The 20,564-nt window shown below is 42.7% G+C and overlaps 1 protein-coding gene across 4 annotated transcripts in view; it reads right to left on the reverse strand.

Moving 5' to 3' along the window:
• Nucleotides 1-20,333, reverse strand: part of AMOT (angiomotin) — a 68,481-nt gene extending 48,148 nt beyond the window's left edge. Inside the window, exons 1-5 of one of the 4 annotated variants that reach the window (XM_061409526.1) lie at nucleotides 19,886-20,333; nucleotides 11,845-11,920; nucleotides 11,295-11,342; nucleotides 4,254-4,402; nucleotides 1,702-2,635 (exon numbers count right to left, since the gene is read on the reverse strand). In XM_061409526.1, the coding sequence (XP_061265510.1) occupies nucleotides 1,702-2,573 (872 nt within the window). In that variant the 5' untranslated portion in view covers nucleotides 2,574-2,635; nucleotides 4,254-4,402; nucleotides 11,295-11,342; nucleotides 11,845-11,920; nucleotides 19,886-20,333. Of the gene's footprint in view, nucleotides 1-1,701; nucleotides 2,636-4,253; nucleotides 4,403-11,294; nucleotides 11,343-11,844; nucleotides 11,921-19,724; nucleotides 19,862-19,885 lie in introns of those variants that run through there. The other 3 variants (XM_061409525.1, XM_061409529.1, XM_061409528.1) reach the window with 3 other exon arrangements.
• Between the last annotated feature and the right edge of the window lie 231 nt (nucleotides 20,334-20,564).

A 20,564-nucleotide genomic window follows, 5' to 3' on the forward strand; every position in this document is an offset into this window, starting at 1 on the left:
TCTGAAAATAGCTTTCCTGGGAAGGCGGGCCATGTGCTAAGCGGGGCTTGGATTCTGCTCCACACCCCAGCCAACACATTCCCCTCCCACAAGGCAATACACACACATCCCATCCACATACAGGAGGGAGTCCCCCCAGACTCTTCCATGCTGATGAGAAGAGAAAAACAAACCCCCCCAGCTTCACTGACATGTTGCTGGCTTGCATGGGTCTGCACTAAGCTAAGCAGTCCAATGGACCAACCCCTCCCCGGGTCTTTTACTGGGCAGATGGGAATCGGATTCTTGCTCATTTAAACCGGAAGGGCCCTGTCCCTTACCCCATTTCCTGTTCCAAGCCACTTATCAGAAGTTAGGCTCCTGCCCTTTGAAAGCTGCACAGCAGAGGTTGAAAAGGGTTAGGAAATCAACCTGAGTTAAGGAAAAAAAAAATCCTAAACTAGCAAAGTTAGGAGTGGAGCCCAAAGTGAATTGCCTCTGGCTAAAAAACAGGACCTGAAGGTGAAAAAAGTAAAATACCAGGAAATTCCAGGTGCATTCTCCTGCCTTCACCCTACTCCACCCCTTGACTGCCTTCTTTCTCTCCTGAGTCACCCACTATACTTCAAGCCAAGAGACTCTTTCCCAAATGAGTAAGAGGGGACAGGAGACAAAAAGTTAGACATCAAAGAGATCATAGGCCTGGTCTGGGGGCTGCCTATGGAAAAAAGCCACCCATAATTACCCATGGTAATCAGGCAGGAATACCACATATAACTTTCATCGTTTTTGTCCAACCCTGAAACCTTCCCTCTGTCCCATACGCTGAAATACTCCTGACTGGAGACATGGCCCCAATAGGAACAATGAACAGAATCAAGGAATCATAAGGTCTAGTTGATACAGCAATAAGTCAACAGGCCTCTGAATAATTCAGAACTATATTTAGGGATTAATGAATATTCAAAACAGTCCTCCTAAACTAATGGCAAGTTGTACAGAAGCCATGGGAATATTTTTTTCTTCTGCATTTTAGCATTTGACCAAAACTTCTATACAATATGAGGTGAATTTAACTTAGATGTTTAAAAACGTCACGGGCAACTACTAAACTCACTACATAAGAAAGATTAAGCAGCCCAGACTTCGTGAACTGCAAGCAAGTACAAGGCTAGTCACATGCTGAACCTGCACATATAGAGTTCTCCCAACAATAATATCCAGATGTTTGTTTAGTGTCTGAGCGAATCATGGTAATTCTGCAGAAAGATTTGTTTGCAGAAATTAGTGAAAAGAATTTTTTGGAAGAGAATAAATGAAAGTGATAGGATATTCCAGACTCAAGTGCAAGATAATTTACTTGCCCTCAAAGGAAGGCTTAATAACACACAAGAAAAGGAACACTGACTCTTCCTTCAATCTCCCAGGAGACTGGACAGTGAAATGCTACTGAAATCAAGACTTGTGCTCCCGTTCAGCCACTAGGCAGTTGAGGCCATGCTCAACCTATAAAGTCAAGGATATGTTAATTACAGGACTAATGATGTCTGAAGAAGGGTACAAGTTCAGGTTGGCAGGACATTTACTAAGCCGAGGGCCAGCCATGCATTGCAGAGTTTGTTACACCAAATGCCTGCCCATTACTTCCCTTAAGGTTCCCGACACACAGCAGAAGCTGGTTGGGGATGAGGTCAGGGAATGACAGAAAGGGAACTGTCTTACCTGGCTGCTCCATACTCAGGGGGATGCTGATACCTCATCAGTTGCCCCTCTGTTCTCCCTGGCTGGTTCAGACGATGCTCACTATAGTAGTGCCCTGGCTCTTGGGGCTTGCACACTATGGATTGGGGTGGCATGCCCTTGAAGGGATACTCTGGTGGGGGGCCTCGATGTTCCATGCCCTTCAGGCTATGCTGGCTGGGAGGTGGCCCTTGGGCCTTGTAGAAATCACTGGAACTTGTGGGATTCTTGTACAGGTCATTGGGTTGTGGTGGGGAGAGAGGAGCGCTGGTAACAGGTGGATGGGCCTTAACTCCGCTGGTAGCCAGTGACATCTGCATGAGTCGTTCACTCAGGGAGCGAACATGTCCTTGCTTAAGATCTCTGAGTCCTTCATCCTGGTGCATCTTTCCAGGATTGAGCCGCTGAACTGATGGGCGTCCCTCAGTCCTCATCTTCTGGTTGGTCACGCCAGTGACATAGAAGGCAGCTCCGACACTGGCATGCTGTTGGCCCCGAAAATACTGGGACTGGACCTTGGCTTCCTCATAGGTCGGGAGTTCTTCATTATTCTGCATCCGAGGAGACAGCTGTTTCTCCATGATGATGTTTTCTGACTGGATTTCCTGCCCCTGAGGTTCCTGTCGGGCAGCATGAGCCACAAGCTGTTGGTGGTGGTCTTGAGGACTCAACACATCATTCTGAGGGCCTGGGTTCCCACTGCCACTGGGGAAAGGAGGGCCGTTCCCTGTGGCTTGCTGGTGTATGGCAAGCAGGTTGCGATTCTCATTGGGATTGCCATAGCGAAGCTGCTCTTGTAGCAGACGCTGCAACACCGTGGTTCCTCCACTTGGCTGTTCATCAGAATTTCTCATCTCTATTGCTGGTGGTGCCTTGTGAAGAGAGAGAGAAATTGGGCACCTGGGCTGCCCTTGACCTGGGAAGGGGAAACAGGAAGCTTAACACCCAGTTGATGGATAAATCAGTCCTCTAAAGGGGGAGAAAATGAGTATTTGGGGCGGGGTGAGGATTTCTCTGCAGAGATCAAGTAGAGAACTGAATCTAGACTTAATCAGTTAATTGTTGACCACTTCTGGCTCTAGCATTGACATGAGGAGGAACTTGGAGGCATACGAGCCCTCCGTTTTCTCTTTTACTTTTAGCCTGGGTTAAGTATTCACTCTTAACTCCTAAAAGGACTGGGGAAACCTGAAGCAGTCAAGTGAGGTTGTCAGAGAGTGCAATTTTCCTAGGCACTTATCAAGTTCATCTCTCTGTATTCTATCGAAATGAAAAATTCAACTCTTAAGGTTGTGGCAGTGGGGGCAGGAAATTACCCCATAGGCAGGATCTGTAAAACAGTTCAGCATGTGGGGGGAGCTACAAAATGTCAAATGATAACTAAGATAAATAAAAAGTGATGAGAGAGCTTGGTTGTACCAGATAGAAATGATCTCTGCTTGATGCAAATCTTTTTCTCTGATCTCATAAAACTCTGAAACATATCTTTTTTTTTTTTTTAATCCTTTTTGTATTGTCCATTTTGGATGCTCCTTGGCTTAATAAGAGAAGAGCTTGGGATAACTGTTATTGACAAAGTTTCTCTTTCAGCCATCCAGGAATAGTCATTGAGCATTTGTTGTTGTTGTTGGGTACGAGGAGTTTAAAGGGGAAGCCCTCTTTCATTTGAAGTGTGCCTCTGATAGTAGTATAGTATCCACAAATTCATTAGAAACTCATTAAATCTTTGGACAGAATCTGTCTGTCATGTTAAGTCCTGCAATTTGATACTAAGCTTCAGTAGTGAAAATTTTCACCTCAAGGATCTTAAGTAGTGTTGGAGAATGGACATGATGTCACACCAAGTCACAGTTAGGTCAACCTAATCAGCCTCAGGTTCCTAGAGGAGAACTTTGGACTCCTGGCTTCCAGGTCCTGATTTCTATGATATGAAATAGTTTCCAGTGTCTCTGGAAACATGATCCCCTTTGCCTTCAGTCTTACAGGGACTGACCCAGAAGATGTGTGTGGTAGCTGGAGAAAGGTCGTCACCCTTCCTTTTCTACTTTTCTGATTACTGCTACCTGGTTTCTAATTGTTCTATTGAGCAGTTTGACTCCACAGTTAACCTTCCAGAGGCCCCCTTTAAATCCCATTCATCAGATTCTTGGGGAAGCATATACCAAGGGGCTGAGAAACCTGCCCTTAAGTCCCCTTTCCCTCCCTGCCAATGACCCTCGGGGATTCCTGTATTTCAACTGTCAGACTGAGATTTTCTATTAGGCTGACAAGTATAACAAATCTCTCTTGGTGCCTTAAACTGGAAAGATGATTACCAAATTACTTCTCTGTCAAAAGAAAAATAGAAATGGGAGTGTATATGGTTAAAACAACACCACTCAGAAACCCCTCCTGCAAGGCAGGGAGATCCAGACAGTGAGCTGCCCCAGACTCTAAAGAGCACACCACCCTCTCCCACCCCACAGCCACCCGACCCCGGACACACACAGGTTCACACACACACACCGGCACCCATGCACAGTGATGGTCCATACCTATTTCTGCTTTCTTTTAGGCTTAAAGCCTTGCTCAGGATAGGGAATTCTTGCTTATGAGCAGCTCCAGAAACCGCAACAGTAGATTCCCTCTGCCCTAACACTCAGGTTCAGGGTAAGCGTCGCCAAGAGTCCAACCACTGGTCACTCTGAAATGGTCAGGAGGGGGAGGGGGAGAAACAAAAATGTCGTTTCTATTTTGCCACCAATGGCCAACAGTTAACCAAACCAGTTCTTCCAAGGGGATGACTTCTCCTCCCGTTTTGGGTTTTTTTTTTTTTTTTTCCTTTTATGTGAATGGCAGAGTCCGTTTCCACAAGGCCAAAAGGCAATCTCACTCTGGTGGCTGTATTCAGGAGGCCAGCCAGTCTCCTGGAGATAGAAATGTGCAAGATGGCTCTGTCATAGCCTCACAGCCCTCAGGAGCTGTTGCTCCCATTCTGAGTTGGAATGGTAGTTTAAGTCATGTCTGACTCTTGCGACACCATGGACTGTAGCCCATCAAGCTTCTCTATCCATAAGATTTTCCAGGCAAGAATACTGGAGTGGGTTGCCATTTCCTTCTCCAGGGGATCTTCCCAACCCAGGTCTCCTGTATTGCAGGCAGATTCTTTACCAGCTGAGCTACCACAGAGTTGGAATGGTAGGTGATGACAAAAGCTGTAACTACCATCACCTTGAGAGTGCGACCTTTAAACTGCTATCAATAGCAGGGTAAGTGAGTGAGGCTCACTGGCCCACATCCCAGAAGGGAAAGCAGTCATCAGAAGGTAGATTTTAGTAAAAAAAAAAAAAAAAAGAACGCTTGGTGAAGCTCCTGATTAACGGCTACAGCCTCAGAGGGCCAGAAGAAAATCCCAACTTCTTGTCAACCAAGCCATTAAGTATTTATTGCATCCTGGCTATTCCAGATATTTGCCAGCCTCACGCTAGACACAATGAGGGATAGAAATGACACACAATATATAGTTCCTGCCCTCACAGAGCTTACAATCTGATCAACAATCCATCCATTCTTACTACAGTAGCAAAAGTGATGGCCCTTCTCCACACAGCAGCAACTCTTCTCTGAGAAGATGGCTCCACTTGCTTTCTCAGTGCTTCCACTGCCCCAGTATCTCCACGCAAGGAAACTACTAGACTCACATTATAGAGACTAGATGCAAATGCCCACTAGATATGGATTTGAGATAGTCCTCACTTTGAATGACTCCTTTGACCCTCAGCAAAAAGCCCTGCAGTTCCAACCAAAATGGTTATGAAACTGAGGGGTTGAGGTGAGAGGCACATGATCTACATTCCTATTTTCTGCCCTGGACTAGCCATGACTCACTCATATCACTTAAAGGAAAGCCTTTAATCTGCACCAGGGACGCCATTTGAGGAGCAAAGCAATGCAAAGGAAGCACACCCGCGTCCCCGTGCTTTGGGAGCATGTCCAAAACATCCAAGTTAGAAAAAAAATCTACAAAACTGCACGGTGATTAATTTAACATTATTTCCTTGCAATGTTGCCAAAAATAAAGTGAACAGATACAGAGTGAACAAACACGGATATTTGTCTTTCCATCTTGTCTCGGTCCAATATATAATGACAATCAAAAAGCAAAATCATCTCCAGTATGCAAGATAATTGTTTTAGGCTGTCTCCCCTAATTTCAAAAGCAGAGGAACAACTTCTAATTGGAATCAAAGCTGGGCTGCTAACAGAGCTATGGTAAATAACTGCTGTGTTTCTATTGCCCAATTTTGAACAAAATGGTTGTCTTTTTTTTTTAAATGAAACACACAGAAAACAGGGTTTTAAACTTGAGCCCCTGGTGAGAAACCACCATGACTCTTTTCCAGGACTACTTAGATTCTTCATGCTGATTTTGACTGGCTTGCTCCTAATACCCAGTTCCTCACCAAGAAAACTTATCCAACATCTTGCTCTCTTCCTTTAATTTTGTCCCCTCTCCTCCATATCCTTTTCAAAACCCAAATCACTTTGTGTCAACCAGACCGACTGTCCCTTCCCAGGACACCGCCCCCTGGCCTTTTTGTTTCTGTTTAAAAGAGGAAAAGAAATCAGTCTAAGAAAAAAGCTTTACTGATTCCTTTCCAGTTTACTGATTTTTTTTTTCTCCTACAATACTTATGTTCATCTACATGTTCAGAGTCACATAAGAAGGAAAACACTACTCCATTTTTTTATTAGAGAAAAATAAAATGCAAGTCTTGTCTCATGCACAAGAACTAAAATAGTGTGAACTCTGCAAACTTTTATCTGGCCACAGCTTTAATCATGCCACTTCCAGGGGTCTGACATCATCTTCAATCAATAAAATAACCTTGTTTCTCCTGTACAAACAGACTGTCCCTGAGGATATTTGATAGGGGAGGAAAGGATTTCCGTGGTTCTCTCTTTAAAAATGCAATTTGAATCTATATATTCAACTCTTTTGTGACAACAACAGGGCAGCAAGGCCAAGCTAAGTTCTCACTGCATTTGCAGTCATCGGCCACTCCCAGTGTACCTGAGAGGGTGAGCCAAAATGAAACAACCAAGGTGTTTCCCAAGCTAAGTCCCAGAGAATCAACGTGGCCAGGACACACCAAATTCCAACCCTTCACGTAAATTTTGAAATCTGCCTATAAGATCTTCTTTCTATCCCTTCTACCTCCTCCTCCGACTCTGCCCTCACCCCTCACTCTACCAACCAGGATGAAGAATCTGAGTCTAGGGAACCTGTTTCTCTGCTAAATCTTGGTCAACTTGTTTCATACCATTTTACTTCCAGCTAAATGGAAGGAAGCCAGTTCAAAGTTTTCCCTATATCTGTGTGCATGTATTTGTGCATAACACACGCACAGACACACAACTTCCCACATAAAGATGCCAAACAGGCCATTGAATTCTCTCATGTCCTCTCACGTTGGTCCATATTGTGGCCTGAAGTATCCTAGAGAACGCCTTTCCCAAGAGTCTTGAAATGCAAGCTACTAATTTGCTTCCTTTGGGAGGTAAGAAACAATGGTCCCTTTGCAGGTTATCCCTAAAACTTTCAGTGGGTAATGGGCAGGCAGTATAAATATCATGATTACGAGCCTGGGTCCAGAATCACACTGCCCAAATCCAAATCCTGGATCTATGGTTTACTAACTGACCTCACCCATGTCTCTCAGTCTCCCCAAGTCTCAATTTCATCATCTGCAAAATAGGGCTAACGGTGTTCATACCTCATATGGTTGTTATAAAGATTAAGGGAAGTAGTCTATGTAAAGTGCTAAGCTCAGAGCCCAGTACATTGTAAAGGTTCAATAAAAGTTAGCTATTACTATTACTATTTCAAAGTGGTCTTTTTCTAGCATAGTACAGTTAGTTTATGAAGAAAGTTTTTTTTTTTTAAACCTTTTATTTGCAACTCAAATCTTCTATGCCCCCATCCTTAAATAAGTGAAGGCCAGAACTAGAAAGACTCTTGGAAGACCATCTGGTAGTCTAACCCTCTCTTTCTAAAGATGAAGATGTCAGAGCTTAAAAGTGATCAGAGCCAGGGCCAGAATGCAGGTTTTATTATTCCTAGGGTAACAGCACTTCCACTACAATATATGGGCTTCCCAGGCGGCACTAGTGGTAAAGAACCCGCCTGCCAATGTAGGAGACATAAGAGAGGTTTGATCCCTGGGTCAGGAAGATCCCCTGGAGAAGGAAATGGCAACCCACTCCAGGATTCTTGCCCGGAGAATCCCTTGGACAGAGGAGCCTGGCGGGCTATAGTCCATAGGGTCACAAAGAGTTGGACATGACTGAAGCGACTTAGCATGCACATTCGCACTACAATATATTATGTAGTATATTAGCTTGTACATTGAAGATGCTTAATAAATATTCATTAAATTGAACTGACTCTGATTTTAAGAGATTATAAATCTGGCTTAATGCTACCATCAATTTTCCAATTCCACTGGAAGTAAAATGTTAATGGGAGGAGGGAAAATTCAAAGACATAAGAGGGATATGTTTAGCCAGAGGTATGGCAAAAGGACCCGGCAAAACCTCTCCTCTTTAGGCCATGATATGCAGGTAGGTTGGAGAGTAATAGGAACCTCCACTGATCAATATTTCCAGGCCTCTGTTCCAGATCTTGTCAACATCATACCAACTTGGCACTTACTATGGTTCAAGTCTAGCACTAGTTTAAGAACAGGTTATGAGTTGGTCCCACCTCTTTGCTCCTATCTCTACTTCTATCTAGATTAGGTTGGAAAATTATTTTAAGAATCACAGCAGGTCCTTGGCATTTCCAAATCTTAGGATCAGTGTCAGTTATCTGTTTCTCAAATGGTAACTCAAGGCATGGTCAATTTGGTAGCAGTTTTACTCTTCTGGATTCTAAAACAATCAACTTGAATAAGGTAATAGTCAACAAAGGTGATTAACCCTAAAGAGTACATGAGCAGTGAAACACTAACAAGGAGAATCCTGATGCTACCATCCTCCACTCCCCTCCACAAACACTCATTTCAAGGGAGGAATAGATCACACCATCACATCCCATTTCTTCTTGCCTCAGAAAAAGTATAAGCAGTCCATGGAATCAGATTGAGCATAAACTGAGAAAAGGTTAAGAATATACCTGAAACTTGCCAGCTTTACCAATCTTCTGTTTTCAGTGGCATACTACCCATTTTTATTTTACAAGTATAATAATATAAGTACAATATGCAAATACTGATAACAAAGAGAAAAAAAAAAACCACTCATAATCCCAACACCTCAGCCCAAGCATTGTTAGCATTATAAAATATTATCTGTAGTTTATTTCTATGTGGTTTTGTATTTTTCACAAAGCAATGAAATATTAACATACATATCATTTTGGCTCCTCCATTTCACTTAATCATAAGCACTTTTTCTATGTTGTGACGTAGACTTCTTAACAAACAATTCAATGTCCATTAAATGAATGCATCAAGATTCCCTAATCTATTCTCCAATTATTAAAAGATTTAAATTGCTTTTTCACTTTCTGCTAATCTAAATAATGTGACAAGATCATCTTTGTGATTTAGCCTTTTTTCAATATTTTGGATTGTTCCCTAATAATAGAGTCCCAGAAGTAAAATTAATGGGTCAAGGAACATGAATGTTTTCAGACAACTCACTAAAAAAAATAAATAAAACTAACAAAACACCAAAGCCCCATGAAATCTCTCCTTTATTTAATGAAAAGTTCTTCTGCTCCCATTTTTCCACCAGGGCAGAGCAGGACTCCTGGGAGGGAAAGAAGCCAGTGTAGTATCCTAGTGGCTTGTGAAATGGCAGAGTGGAATGTAGGTTCCCCTGTGAATCCAGCTTGTACGCACTTGCCCCAAATTGCCACTCAGCCAAGAAGCTAATTAGTAAAAGCATCAGGTGGGTGAGAACAGGTTCATGGCCTGTAATGGCTTATATCATGTTTCATTTTTGCCCTTGGAAAGATCTGACAGCTCAAAAACATTCAGTTCCAGTGACCCAACATGGTACATTCTGAGAAATAAATCTGGTAATTTTCAGAACCAATCTTCAATATATTTTAAAGGCTATTTTGCTATATAGAAATAAGTGCACATGACCAATGAGCCTGTGTGTACCTCTATTTTCAACCACAGTTAAAGAGGCACATTTAAGGTCAGTCTTGTTTAATATTATATGACTAAGTGGCACCTGTCTTACATGGTCAATGTGTTATAGACAGAGGTTTATTTGCAGATTCAACCATAAAAGTCATCCAGTCTTAAGACAGAGGAGGCAGCAGGGCAGAGATGCCCCTGGCTTAGCAAAAGCAGACACAACAAGCATTTCTTTCTGGGCTGCTCAGTCAGAGCTTTCAGAAGATGGCAGTTGCTCTTTCCATCTTCTCCTTGAAGAATTTTCCCAATCCATCTCCATCTTCCCCTTGCCCCCCAATTCTGCTAAATGTGGAAAATTAATTCTCTCTTCTCAGTCTCCCCACTGGACTTTGGACACATCTCTATTACAATACTTATCGCACCATATTTTCCACAAACATTTATTAAGCACTTACTGTAGCCAGTTTCCCTCCTGGCTCAGCTGGTAAAGAATCTACCTGCAATGCGGGAGACCTGGGTTTGATCCCTGGGTTGGGAAGATCCCTTGGAGAAGGGAAGAGTTACCCACTCCAGTATTACGGCCTGGGGAATTCCATGGACTGTATAGTCCATGGAGTCGCAAAGAGTGGGACACGACTGAGCAACTTCACTTTCTTTCACTTTACTATAGCCAGGCACTGAATAGGCCCTGCTGCTGCTAAGTCACGTCAGTCGTTTCCGACTCTGTGCAACCCCATAGAAGGCAGCCCACCAGGCTCCCGTCCCTGGGATTCTCCAGGCAAGAATAATGGAGTGGGTTGCCATTTCCTTCTCCAGTACATGAAAGTGAAAAGTGTAAGTGAAGTTGCTCAGTTGTGTCCGACTCTTTGTGACTCCACGGACTGCAGCCTACAAGGCTCCTCCGTCCATGGGATTTCCCAGGCAAGAGTACTGGAGTGAGTTGCCATTGCCTCCTCCAGAACAGGCCCTAGAATGGATTAAAAAAAAAAAAAAAAGAAAGTAATACAGAGTCTAGTCCTCAAGGAGTTCCCAGACAAGCAGAGGGGGCACAATTCAACGGGAAACCAGAGATATGAGCAAATAGCTCAGGCAATGCAGAGGATGCTGCAAAAATAAAAACTCTGGGCCACCTGAGCAAAACTTCCTACAGGGAAAAATCCCATGAGCTGAGTAGGAGAGGTGGAATCTGATAACCAATGTTGGGGAAGTTGAAAAGGGAGGAGTCAAAGATAGGTTGAGATATATCTTTCAGAGTCATTAGCATATGGTAAAATCTAAGGTCAGAGAGTGGGCTGGATCATACAGAATAGAAGCAGAACAGAACAAGGATGAAGCTAACGATAGACTCCTCAAAAAAGTGATCATTAAAGAGTCAGGTGCTTTGCAAATGTGGGAGTGAGAGAGAAATTCCCTTATGTACTGAATGGCTTTTCCCCCACATACCTTTAATCGAGACCTTGTAGTACACTGCTCCAGGGTCAGAAGTCCCCACTTGCAATGCAGAGAGAAGAAAGTTCATTTTTATTCTTTTATGTTTCTAAGTATCCAGGTTGAAGTGAAGTGAAAATGTTACCCTCAGTCATGTCTGACTCTTTGCGACCCCATGGACTGTATCCCACCAGGCTCCTCTGTCCATGGAATTCTCCAGCCAAGAATACTAGAGTGGGTAGCCATTCCCTACTCCACGGATCTTCCCAACCCAGAGATGGAACCCGGGTCACCTGCACTGCAGATTCTTTATCACCTGAGCCATCAGGGAAGCCCCAATAGAAATCATTATGATAGGCTAAGCCAGAAATGGAAATTGTGATCTTAGAGGGCATGGGCTGAGTGCATGATTTCCTCTGTATACTTCCCATCCCAACACCTAAAACATTAGGTGCTTAATAACTGCCTATTGAGTAAATAACTTTCCAAACACTCTGCTAGAGGCAACAGAAAGAGAAGAAAATGAATGAAAGACACAGAATAGCAATAACAATAATACTCTTACCTTAAGTTTCTCAGCCTTTCTTCTAAGGAGACAGAAGCTTTCACTTCTGTTATTTTCTTCGTCCTTCTCCGCAGCTCTGTGAGGAAATAAAGCCTGATGTAATTAATTCCATTTTATTAACAGGAGAAGCTTAAGTCCAGGACAGATAATTTTTGATAATTAATTTGACCAAGGTTCCACTCTGACTTACTCGTGGGGCCAGGATCAGAACCCAGGTCTTGTGACTTCCTGCCCCGTGCTGTGTGACTAGACACAAACTTCTACAGAACTGACTCTCTGATTAAGACAACAGTTCCCAGGAAAAATTCATCAGGAAAGCAAATTCCTCTGGGACTTCAACAGTCTCTTGAGCAAGCCAGTGCACTGCACCTATAAGAAAATATCTAAGACGTTTCCCCATACCAACACTGCAATGGCTCAATGCAATCATTCACAGTGGTGCTCTGCTAACATAATCAGGAGCTCTCCGTTCTGTTGAACCCCTTTTGAAGGGAGCTCCATTTGCCTTCAGTCTGTTTTTTCTGAGTGGGGCTCAGGTGCTGACTACACGTGTGGCATCCAGCAGGTGCATGGACAGAAGCCAGCATTTCGTATCTTCATACCAAAGGGCCTGAGTCACTCCCCAAAGGCAGCCGCTTCTCCCTCTGATTTACAAGCCCCAGGAACCTGTCTTCACCGAGTTGCTACTGAAAAACAAAATCTAGACCCTGATTTCTCAGGAAGGGCTAAGGTGGAATCAATTAAACTACGAATCAGATAACCCAGCCAATGTCCCCACTTACTCTCCGAAACTGGTGCAGGCACAGGTCACAGGCATACAGCATCAGGGAATATATGTACAGAATGACTGTATCCTACTAGTTACGAAGGAAAGGAGGACCACAGCAGATCCATATTACATATTTATTTAACTACAGGACACTTATTCTATTGCAAATGGCCTTCAACCCTCAGAAGCAAGGATTCATTTCCCTAAATAAGATGGAGTACAGTAGAAAGAACATACTAGAAATTCTGCGCTCCAATTCCCATCATAACCGCTCTACTTCAGGCTGCCATGGGAGAACCAGTTAGCATACTCACAAAAAGTACTAGGTCGGAAAAATCATCACAGTGTCCTAATGGAAGCCAAGCTGAGAGCCTGAGGCAGACAAAATGTTCTAGGGAGTAAGGGGGGCGGTCATCAAATTTTCTTAGCTCCAACATTTTTTTTTTCCTAAGAAAGCAGTTTGCCTCCACCAAACACACACACACACACACACACACACACACACACACACACGGCAGAGAAACTAATTGTAGGAGAAAAGAACACAAATGTTACCTTAATAAAATGGTTTATTGTCATTTGTCGTATTTCTCCAATTCATATGGGAAACTCAAACTAATAAGCTTTGGTTTACAGCCCATGATCCACAAAGTAAAACTGGCTACTAAACTAAAATGTGATCACTGTATATAAACAGAGTGAAAGAAAAATCTGAACTGAAAACCTAAATGTAATAAAGAGGAAATTCAATTTCTTCAAAATAGGCAATCTAAATAATTTTCCCCATCTGTGATTTTTATCTTACTTTGCTATCACATGGAAAAGAATGTCATTAATTCAATGCAAATCCATGCCCCTTGAAAACAACCGAAATGAGTAAGTGATGTACTAATTAGCTTCCTAATGGGGAAGGTTTTAATTGAACCATTCTATAACAACCTTCATCAAAGTTTCCAGGGCAACTTCATAAAAGGATGTCAAACCTGGCCCATATTTTTATCTCCTTAAAAATAATTCTCAATGCACAGAAACACAGAAAGCTTATTTCTCTTCAATGCTGTTAACACTCAGGCCACTACATTTTCTGATGTCAGCAATCTCCTTCCCACAAATATTCCAAGTATGCACCACCGTCATTCTCCTTTCAATTATGTGGTTTCTCTGCTCCTTTACTGATTGAGTCCAGGCCTCTCGGATAATGAGAAGCATGTGCAGGGAAAATATGCTCTTAAAAAACACATACATCAGTTTCATCTGCATTATGGGGGGGAGCAGTCATTTGTCCATATCAAAAGGATCAAAATTTGAAGCATGCTACAGGATATATAAAGGGAAAAAATAAAGATCAGCATCAATGCCTAAGGTTGGGAGGCAGTTATTGTGATCTGAAGCAACATCAATAAGGATAAAGAGGACTCCCCCAATCCACCCTTTCTAACTTGGCCACATTTATATTTAATGTTATCTTAATGTTGCTTTGGGGGGTATTTAAGTTCTGACATACACATGGAAATGAGCCACGAATTGTGCAGCAAGCATAAATATTCCATCATTAATAAAAACCAGCTGTGTATAAAACACTACAATGGCTGGGTTTCAGTTACTGGCTATCATCAGTATGTGTCACAAGCAAATATTACTCAAAACTTTCTCCCTTAAAACACACACACACACATCCACACACAGAGATACATGCAGAAATTTTCTTTACTCTTTTTAATTTTTTGTAAGAACTTTGAAGAACTCAATGATCTCCATGGCACATTCCAACTAATGTCTCTTTTTGAAGCTATTTTTCACCACCCCGGCGGATGCTGGAGTCCTCTGATTAGAACATCAACTTATCATATAAATGACAGTGTTGTAATTTTTTTTATAAAAGAGGACCAATAATACAAATGTTGGGACAATCAATTATAGTCAGTATGGCAATTGAGGCACCAAAGGGCTCTGGATGTTATGAAAGAGAAAAAGCTCATTAAAAGTGAACACCTGCTCAGGACCCTATAATAAGCCTGCTCGGCCATCATGCAGACACCTTTCATCCAATGACCTCAAAGCATGTGCCCAATATGAAGCATGCCTAAACACCTCTGTGAAATATTAATATCCTTGCTTCCCAGAAGGGTAACTGAAGCTCAGACCAGCTAATTCATTTACCCTTGGTCACATGGCAAGTCAAAGGGTTGGGCAGAGAAACCCAGAGCCTGGCTTCAAGTCATGCAGTCTAATGATATTTCATGAGTTGGGGCAATAGTGAAAGTGAATTAACAAATGTCAAGGGCAGCCTACAGAGTTGTTTTTTTAAGCAGATCTTCAAAAATCACCTTAGGAGATGTTAGCAGATATATCCATCTGCATTTTCCCCATGAACACATATCATTAAAAAAGTTCCTATATTTGACTTGGTACTTTCTGAGTACTAAAAACCCATACTTCACTTTCCTATTCTGGTTAAATGAAATTTAATCTAATTTATGAAGAGCCTATCAAAGGAAAATTGAAGGACCATGTAACTGAACTGTCACTGTATAGTAAAGCCTCAAACGAAGAACCTCTTATGTGTGGGTCATTCTGCTTACTACCTATGTCTTTTATTTGATTATCTAAAGCCCTTAGTTTCCTTACTATTATTTATTCTAGTTTAATATTGTTTTCAAAGCTATTAAAAAATTTGTGTTCTCTTGCTTTTTCTTTCTTGTTTGGGAGATTTCATAGTATACCCATATTTGTACTCTCCTGAAGGTATATCATGATACAGTGATTTAAGAATCATTGCTAATGATTTAGACAAAGTAAACAGTGAATTCTAGTTTTCCTTTTGCTTAAAAAGAATGGGAGAAGGGTACTAGGAGGTCAAGGGAGTACACTTAAAAGCCTTACTAGATACAAGAACACCCTAAATTACAGAAATGGATTAGGGATTACTTATTAAATCTGTTAGTTTCTCCTGGCATTTGATTCCTCACATATACTCAGATTCTGACTTCATTACTCCACATGGGTTTACAAAGCTAAGTCTTGCTGCTGCTGCTGCTGCTAAGTCGCTTCAGTCGTGTCCGACTCTGTGCGACCCCATAGGCAGCAGCCCACCAGGCTCCCCTGTCCCTGGGATTCTCCAGGCAAGAATACTGGAGTGGGTTGCCATTTCCTTCTCCAATGCATGAAGGTGAAAAGTGAAAGTGAAGTCGCTCAGTCCTGTCTGACTCTGAGCGACCCCATGGACTTCAGCCTACTAGGCTCCTCCATCCATGGGATTTTCCAGGCAAGAGTACTGGAGTGGGGTGCCATCACCTTCTCTGAAGCTAAGTCTTAGGTGGGCTCTTTTTCAAAATTTAAAAGCAACAGTGTACATTTCTAGGACTCTCATTCTGTAAAACTCTATTAGTACAGAAACAAGGACTTGAAAGAAACTACAAAAAATTAAAGCAGGTGATCTGTTAGAATGATGGGATTCTTGATGAAGTTTTGGGTAGGGTCTTAGCTTTTTAATTTGATATGTTGCTAAAATACAAAACACAATGCATTTATATCAATATATTGATTACTGATATATCCTTAGAGTGTTTTTCTTAATATATCCATGTGACTATATGATTGTATTTCTAACAACTGCTGCACCTCATTTAGTAGGAATCATTCACATTCACATCAGAAATCGAGGCCTAAGTAGAGAACCCTAAACTTTTGATAACTGGTTCTCAAAATCATCCTGTCTGATCCCCCACAATTTACAGAGAAGGAAACTTGCTAAGGGTGGCAAACTTAAGAGTTGGGCTCAGAACCAAGCCCCACTCACCAACAGGCTCACAAGGAAAACTTATTGTGCATTTTTTTATTTAAGATGGCATCAGTTGCTATTATTTTTGTCAGCCTTACTAGATACATGAACAGACTACCAGAAAAAAAAATTTCCGAATCCTTGGGTTATTCAAATACAACAACTGGAATTTAAATCTTCTACCTATATGGAATAGAGGCCCATTTAGACTTCTCAAAATCCATGAAATCTGATATTGTTTCAGAAAGTCATACTAGCTTTCTTCTATGAGTGGATGTACGGTGAGGCTAAACGTGGCCAGCATTATTACAAGCCAGGATGATTTAGACAATTAACTCCATCCCATGTAACAAAAAGATTTCCAAGACCAAATAATGGCCTCACTTATTCAAGCAATAATCATTACAACAAAATTCTAAAACCTTTATGCAATAAATGTGTTTTTGAGCAGTCTCAGTTAGAGTGAATTTTTACATATCAAGTCATAGTTCAAAGGCACTAACTAGGAAAGCTAGTTCTTTCAAAGAAAACTGTAGTGGATTCTTTTACAAAACAAATGACCTCCTATTTTCCTTCTTTATCCTTTTTTCTTTCCTAGTTCAGATTTCGTGTATGGAAGGGAAGACAGCACTCCTTTCTCTGTTTTAAAAGGGGTCAGAAACCCACCATGGAGAAGAGTAATGCCATATGGGCAGCTTGTTTAATGCCCCCCTTAGTTCCTGGGACCAAATTCTAACCTTTGACTTAGGGGTGGGACCCTAGATTTTGGACCAAAGTCCACAAAAGGAAGCAAAGAACGAAGAAGTAAGCAAGACTAAAGACAACACGTCATAGCAAACCAGCAACAAAAATTCCTGCGGACAGGAAATCAATGGAGCACAATTCTAAACAAATTGGTTTAGTCCCAAGCTAATTAACTTGTCAAGCAGATCTCCAAACCCCCTGAATCCATGGGGGAAAGAGGTGATGTAATAGGAGATTTGGGAACATTTACCCATTTACCATCCTAAAAGGCTCAGCTACGACCACACACACCTCTCTCCACTCCTTTCAGTGGGTTTAAGCTGGGCTTAATGGGTGCAAAGGACAATTTCTTCCAGACAGCCCCTAAGAATAAACTGTTCTCATGCATTCCAAATGCTCAGTCTCCATGGAAGAGGCTACCTGGTCACAAACATTTCTCAAGAGGGACTATATCGTCAATACCTCCTCATTGGTAACACCCCCAGCCCAACAAAACAAAACAATTTCTAGCCATCCTGAGAACTTTGGGGCACTTTGGTGGGGAGAAAGGAAAAGAAACCTTAAGAAGGGAGTAGGAGAGTGTGAGAAACAACTCTTGTCTCCAAAATGGAAAAAAGGCCTTAAAAAAGCTGATCAAAGGAAGAAAAGGGGGATGGGGGAGAAGGGCTGCTTAATTACAAAGACAACCTTTTAAAGAAGGCACAGGCCCTGGGAGAGGGCTCTTAGGAGAGGCACAGAAGCAGATGTACCCACTTAGAATTCTGGCACTCAATGGAACCTCAAGGTCATAGCATCCATCCCTCTGCTTTCTGAATAGACTGTTCCTAAGGCATTCTAGAAAGAGACTGATTCGGTCTTTACAAAACTTCATAAAAAGCAACTCCACAAAACGCCTTGGTAATACATTAGTCTAATAAATCCTACTTCATAAACCAGAAATGAGATTTCAATTTCCAAATCCAAAACAGTATTGAATGTGAATTTTTAAATTCCCTAAAATCTTTTACATAGGTAAACAGATCCGCAACTTTCAAGCAAAAGTTACTTTACATATAAGCATGGTTAGAGATTTACTTCATATCTAGACTATGAAGTAAGAAAAAGTGCTTTCAATTTTACAGAGCCACAGACTTTTCCAAAGAAAGAAGTATCTTAAAATGAAGTATGATGTAGTGCCAGAAAGTGTCTGTAAATGACACTGGATAAACCCATACAGAATAGCTGGAACCTGAGTTATCATCTGTAAATAGATGCAACTACTCTACAACCACCTGGCTATTAAAATGTCCCAGGCCAGTTATAAAATGTAGTTTCGTCAGGCCAACTTTTCCTTCTCAGTTGATCTGAAATATGATAGCCTTTAAAATTGTCACCCTGTAGCATTCCTTCTCTCCTTCCTGCTTTCTTTTCCCCCACTGAAATCAACTAATGAAATCAGGTAAAAATATAAGAAAATAATTTGTTCCCCAATAAGCAATATGTTGCAGACATCTTGGTAATTGGTCTTTGAACACCACCATTCTTATAAGTTTGCCATGCTTGCTAGATTGGAGGTTAGGTGGGAGATGGGTGAAGATTTATCTAGCATCCAAAATGGTATTTCAAACTATTCTTAGCTACTAAATGAGGGTGCTGAAAGGTCTAACTCAGAAAGCTTCACAAAGGCTGTTCTGAGAAAGGACTTTTCACAAAGCCTAGTTCAAGGAGACTTAAATACCCTTAGCCCCACATTATGGAAGATTATGGTGACTAATTATCTTCCTCTCTGAATGGGAGAAGAGGGTTATATTTTTTAAAGCTTTAATCTGCCTCCCAACTTCCACTCTTCATGGGGGTGGGGGAGGACAAGGAAGAGGAAGTAAAACTAAATCAGATACTCCAAGGTGTCAGAAAATCCCTTCTAAAATACATGTCAGAGATTGGAAATGCCATTTCTCACAAACTGTCCTTTCCTCTCTCATTTAATCGTATTTAGTCCTTTGCTGCAAATTACTATTATATTATTACTAGCAGCAATTAACCAGGGATTGCTCAGTCTACAAACACTGTCACTTTGTCTCTCAATTTTCTTCTCTTCATTGGCTTACCCTGATAAAGCCATTCTGCTGCTGAAGCATCTGTGTACAGCGACCCAGCCTTGGGACCCTCAAGACACCTGCATGATCAGGCAAAACTAATTACTAACATCCATAACGCAAATAAGGGGCAACCCTTTCTTCATGACCACACACACACCTATACCTAAAAGAACCTATACCTAAAAGAGTATAGCACTGTAGATTATTCCTCCAGGCTAAGATTTCAAGAATTTACAGCCCCGGGGAAGAGGAGTGTGAGCTCCCACCTCAACCCCAAGCATTTAGGAAAAATGTATCTAGCAATCTGAGATAAACCCAGACATTCCAGATGATCTAAACGTAGACTTCAAGTTCCCTCTGCTCTTTAGTTCCTTTTGTGCTTAATTACCTAGAGACCTACAAGGACCCCAGGAGGCAAGAAAGTAAAAGTGCCATCAAATAGTGGTACCCATTCGCATCTCCGTAGGACGGGGAGAAGAGCGCACACTCTTTAACCTATTTAACTTACTGCACATCCCGGAAAACTTGTGGCCAGCTGCAAAGAAAGTAGAACACAGGCATCCCCACGCAAATCTAGATCGACTCACTCACGCTGAGGTTATGATCAAGTTCATGCCACCGTGGATTCCTGCCCCAATTCCCCGCGAAAAGTAACCACGCGTCTCCTACCCCTGAAGGAAACGAAGACAAGGTGACGACTCTGCTGGCGCAAGTGGCTTCGGTCCCGGGCCAGAGGCCAGGGGTAGGCAGGAGGGAAGCCCCAGCTCCCGGCTTCTCCCCTCCTCACCGCTCCGTCCGGTCTCTCCTTGGTGGCAGTGGACAGGCAGGATACCGGGCCGGAGGGTGGAGCAGCGGATGGTCGGAGGCGAAACAGACTGGAGGTGGGGGTGGAGGGGGCGCTGAAAACTAAGAGAAGATGAGGCGAAAGGGAGCGGAGATGGAGGAATAAATCAGGGGGTCTACCAGCTTAGGCAGCTAGAAAGCTCCTCGGAAGGAAGGGGCGTGACTGCGATGAAGGCAGCTCCTAGGCAAAGGAGCTGGGAGCTAGGGGAGGGGGGCGAACGGGTGGCTTTTCTTCTTGCGGTGAGCGGCTAGGACCGCCCAGGAGCCGGGGGGTGGGGCGGGGAGCGGGGTGGACTAGGCAGTGGGGCGGAGAAGAGGGCGGGGAAAGAAGTGGGGGAGTCGGCCAGGACCCCGGGCGGGGGAGGGGGGGGGCGGAAGAGGGGCGGGGGGGCGGAAGAGGGGCGGGGCTAGGGGCGGGGAAGTTCAAACAATCGAACGCCCGGGTCCGATAGCTCCGACGAAAGCGGGGACGCTCACTCTGGAAGCCCACGAACGTGGCACGGTT

This window comes from Bos javanicus, chromosome X, assembly GCF_032452875.1.
Source record: "Bos javanicus breed banteng chromosome X, ARS-OSU_banteng_1.0, whole genome shotgun sequence".
Classification (NCBI taxonomy): Eukaryota; Metazoa; Chordata; class Mammalia; order Artiodactyla; family Bovidae; genus Bos; species Bos javanicus.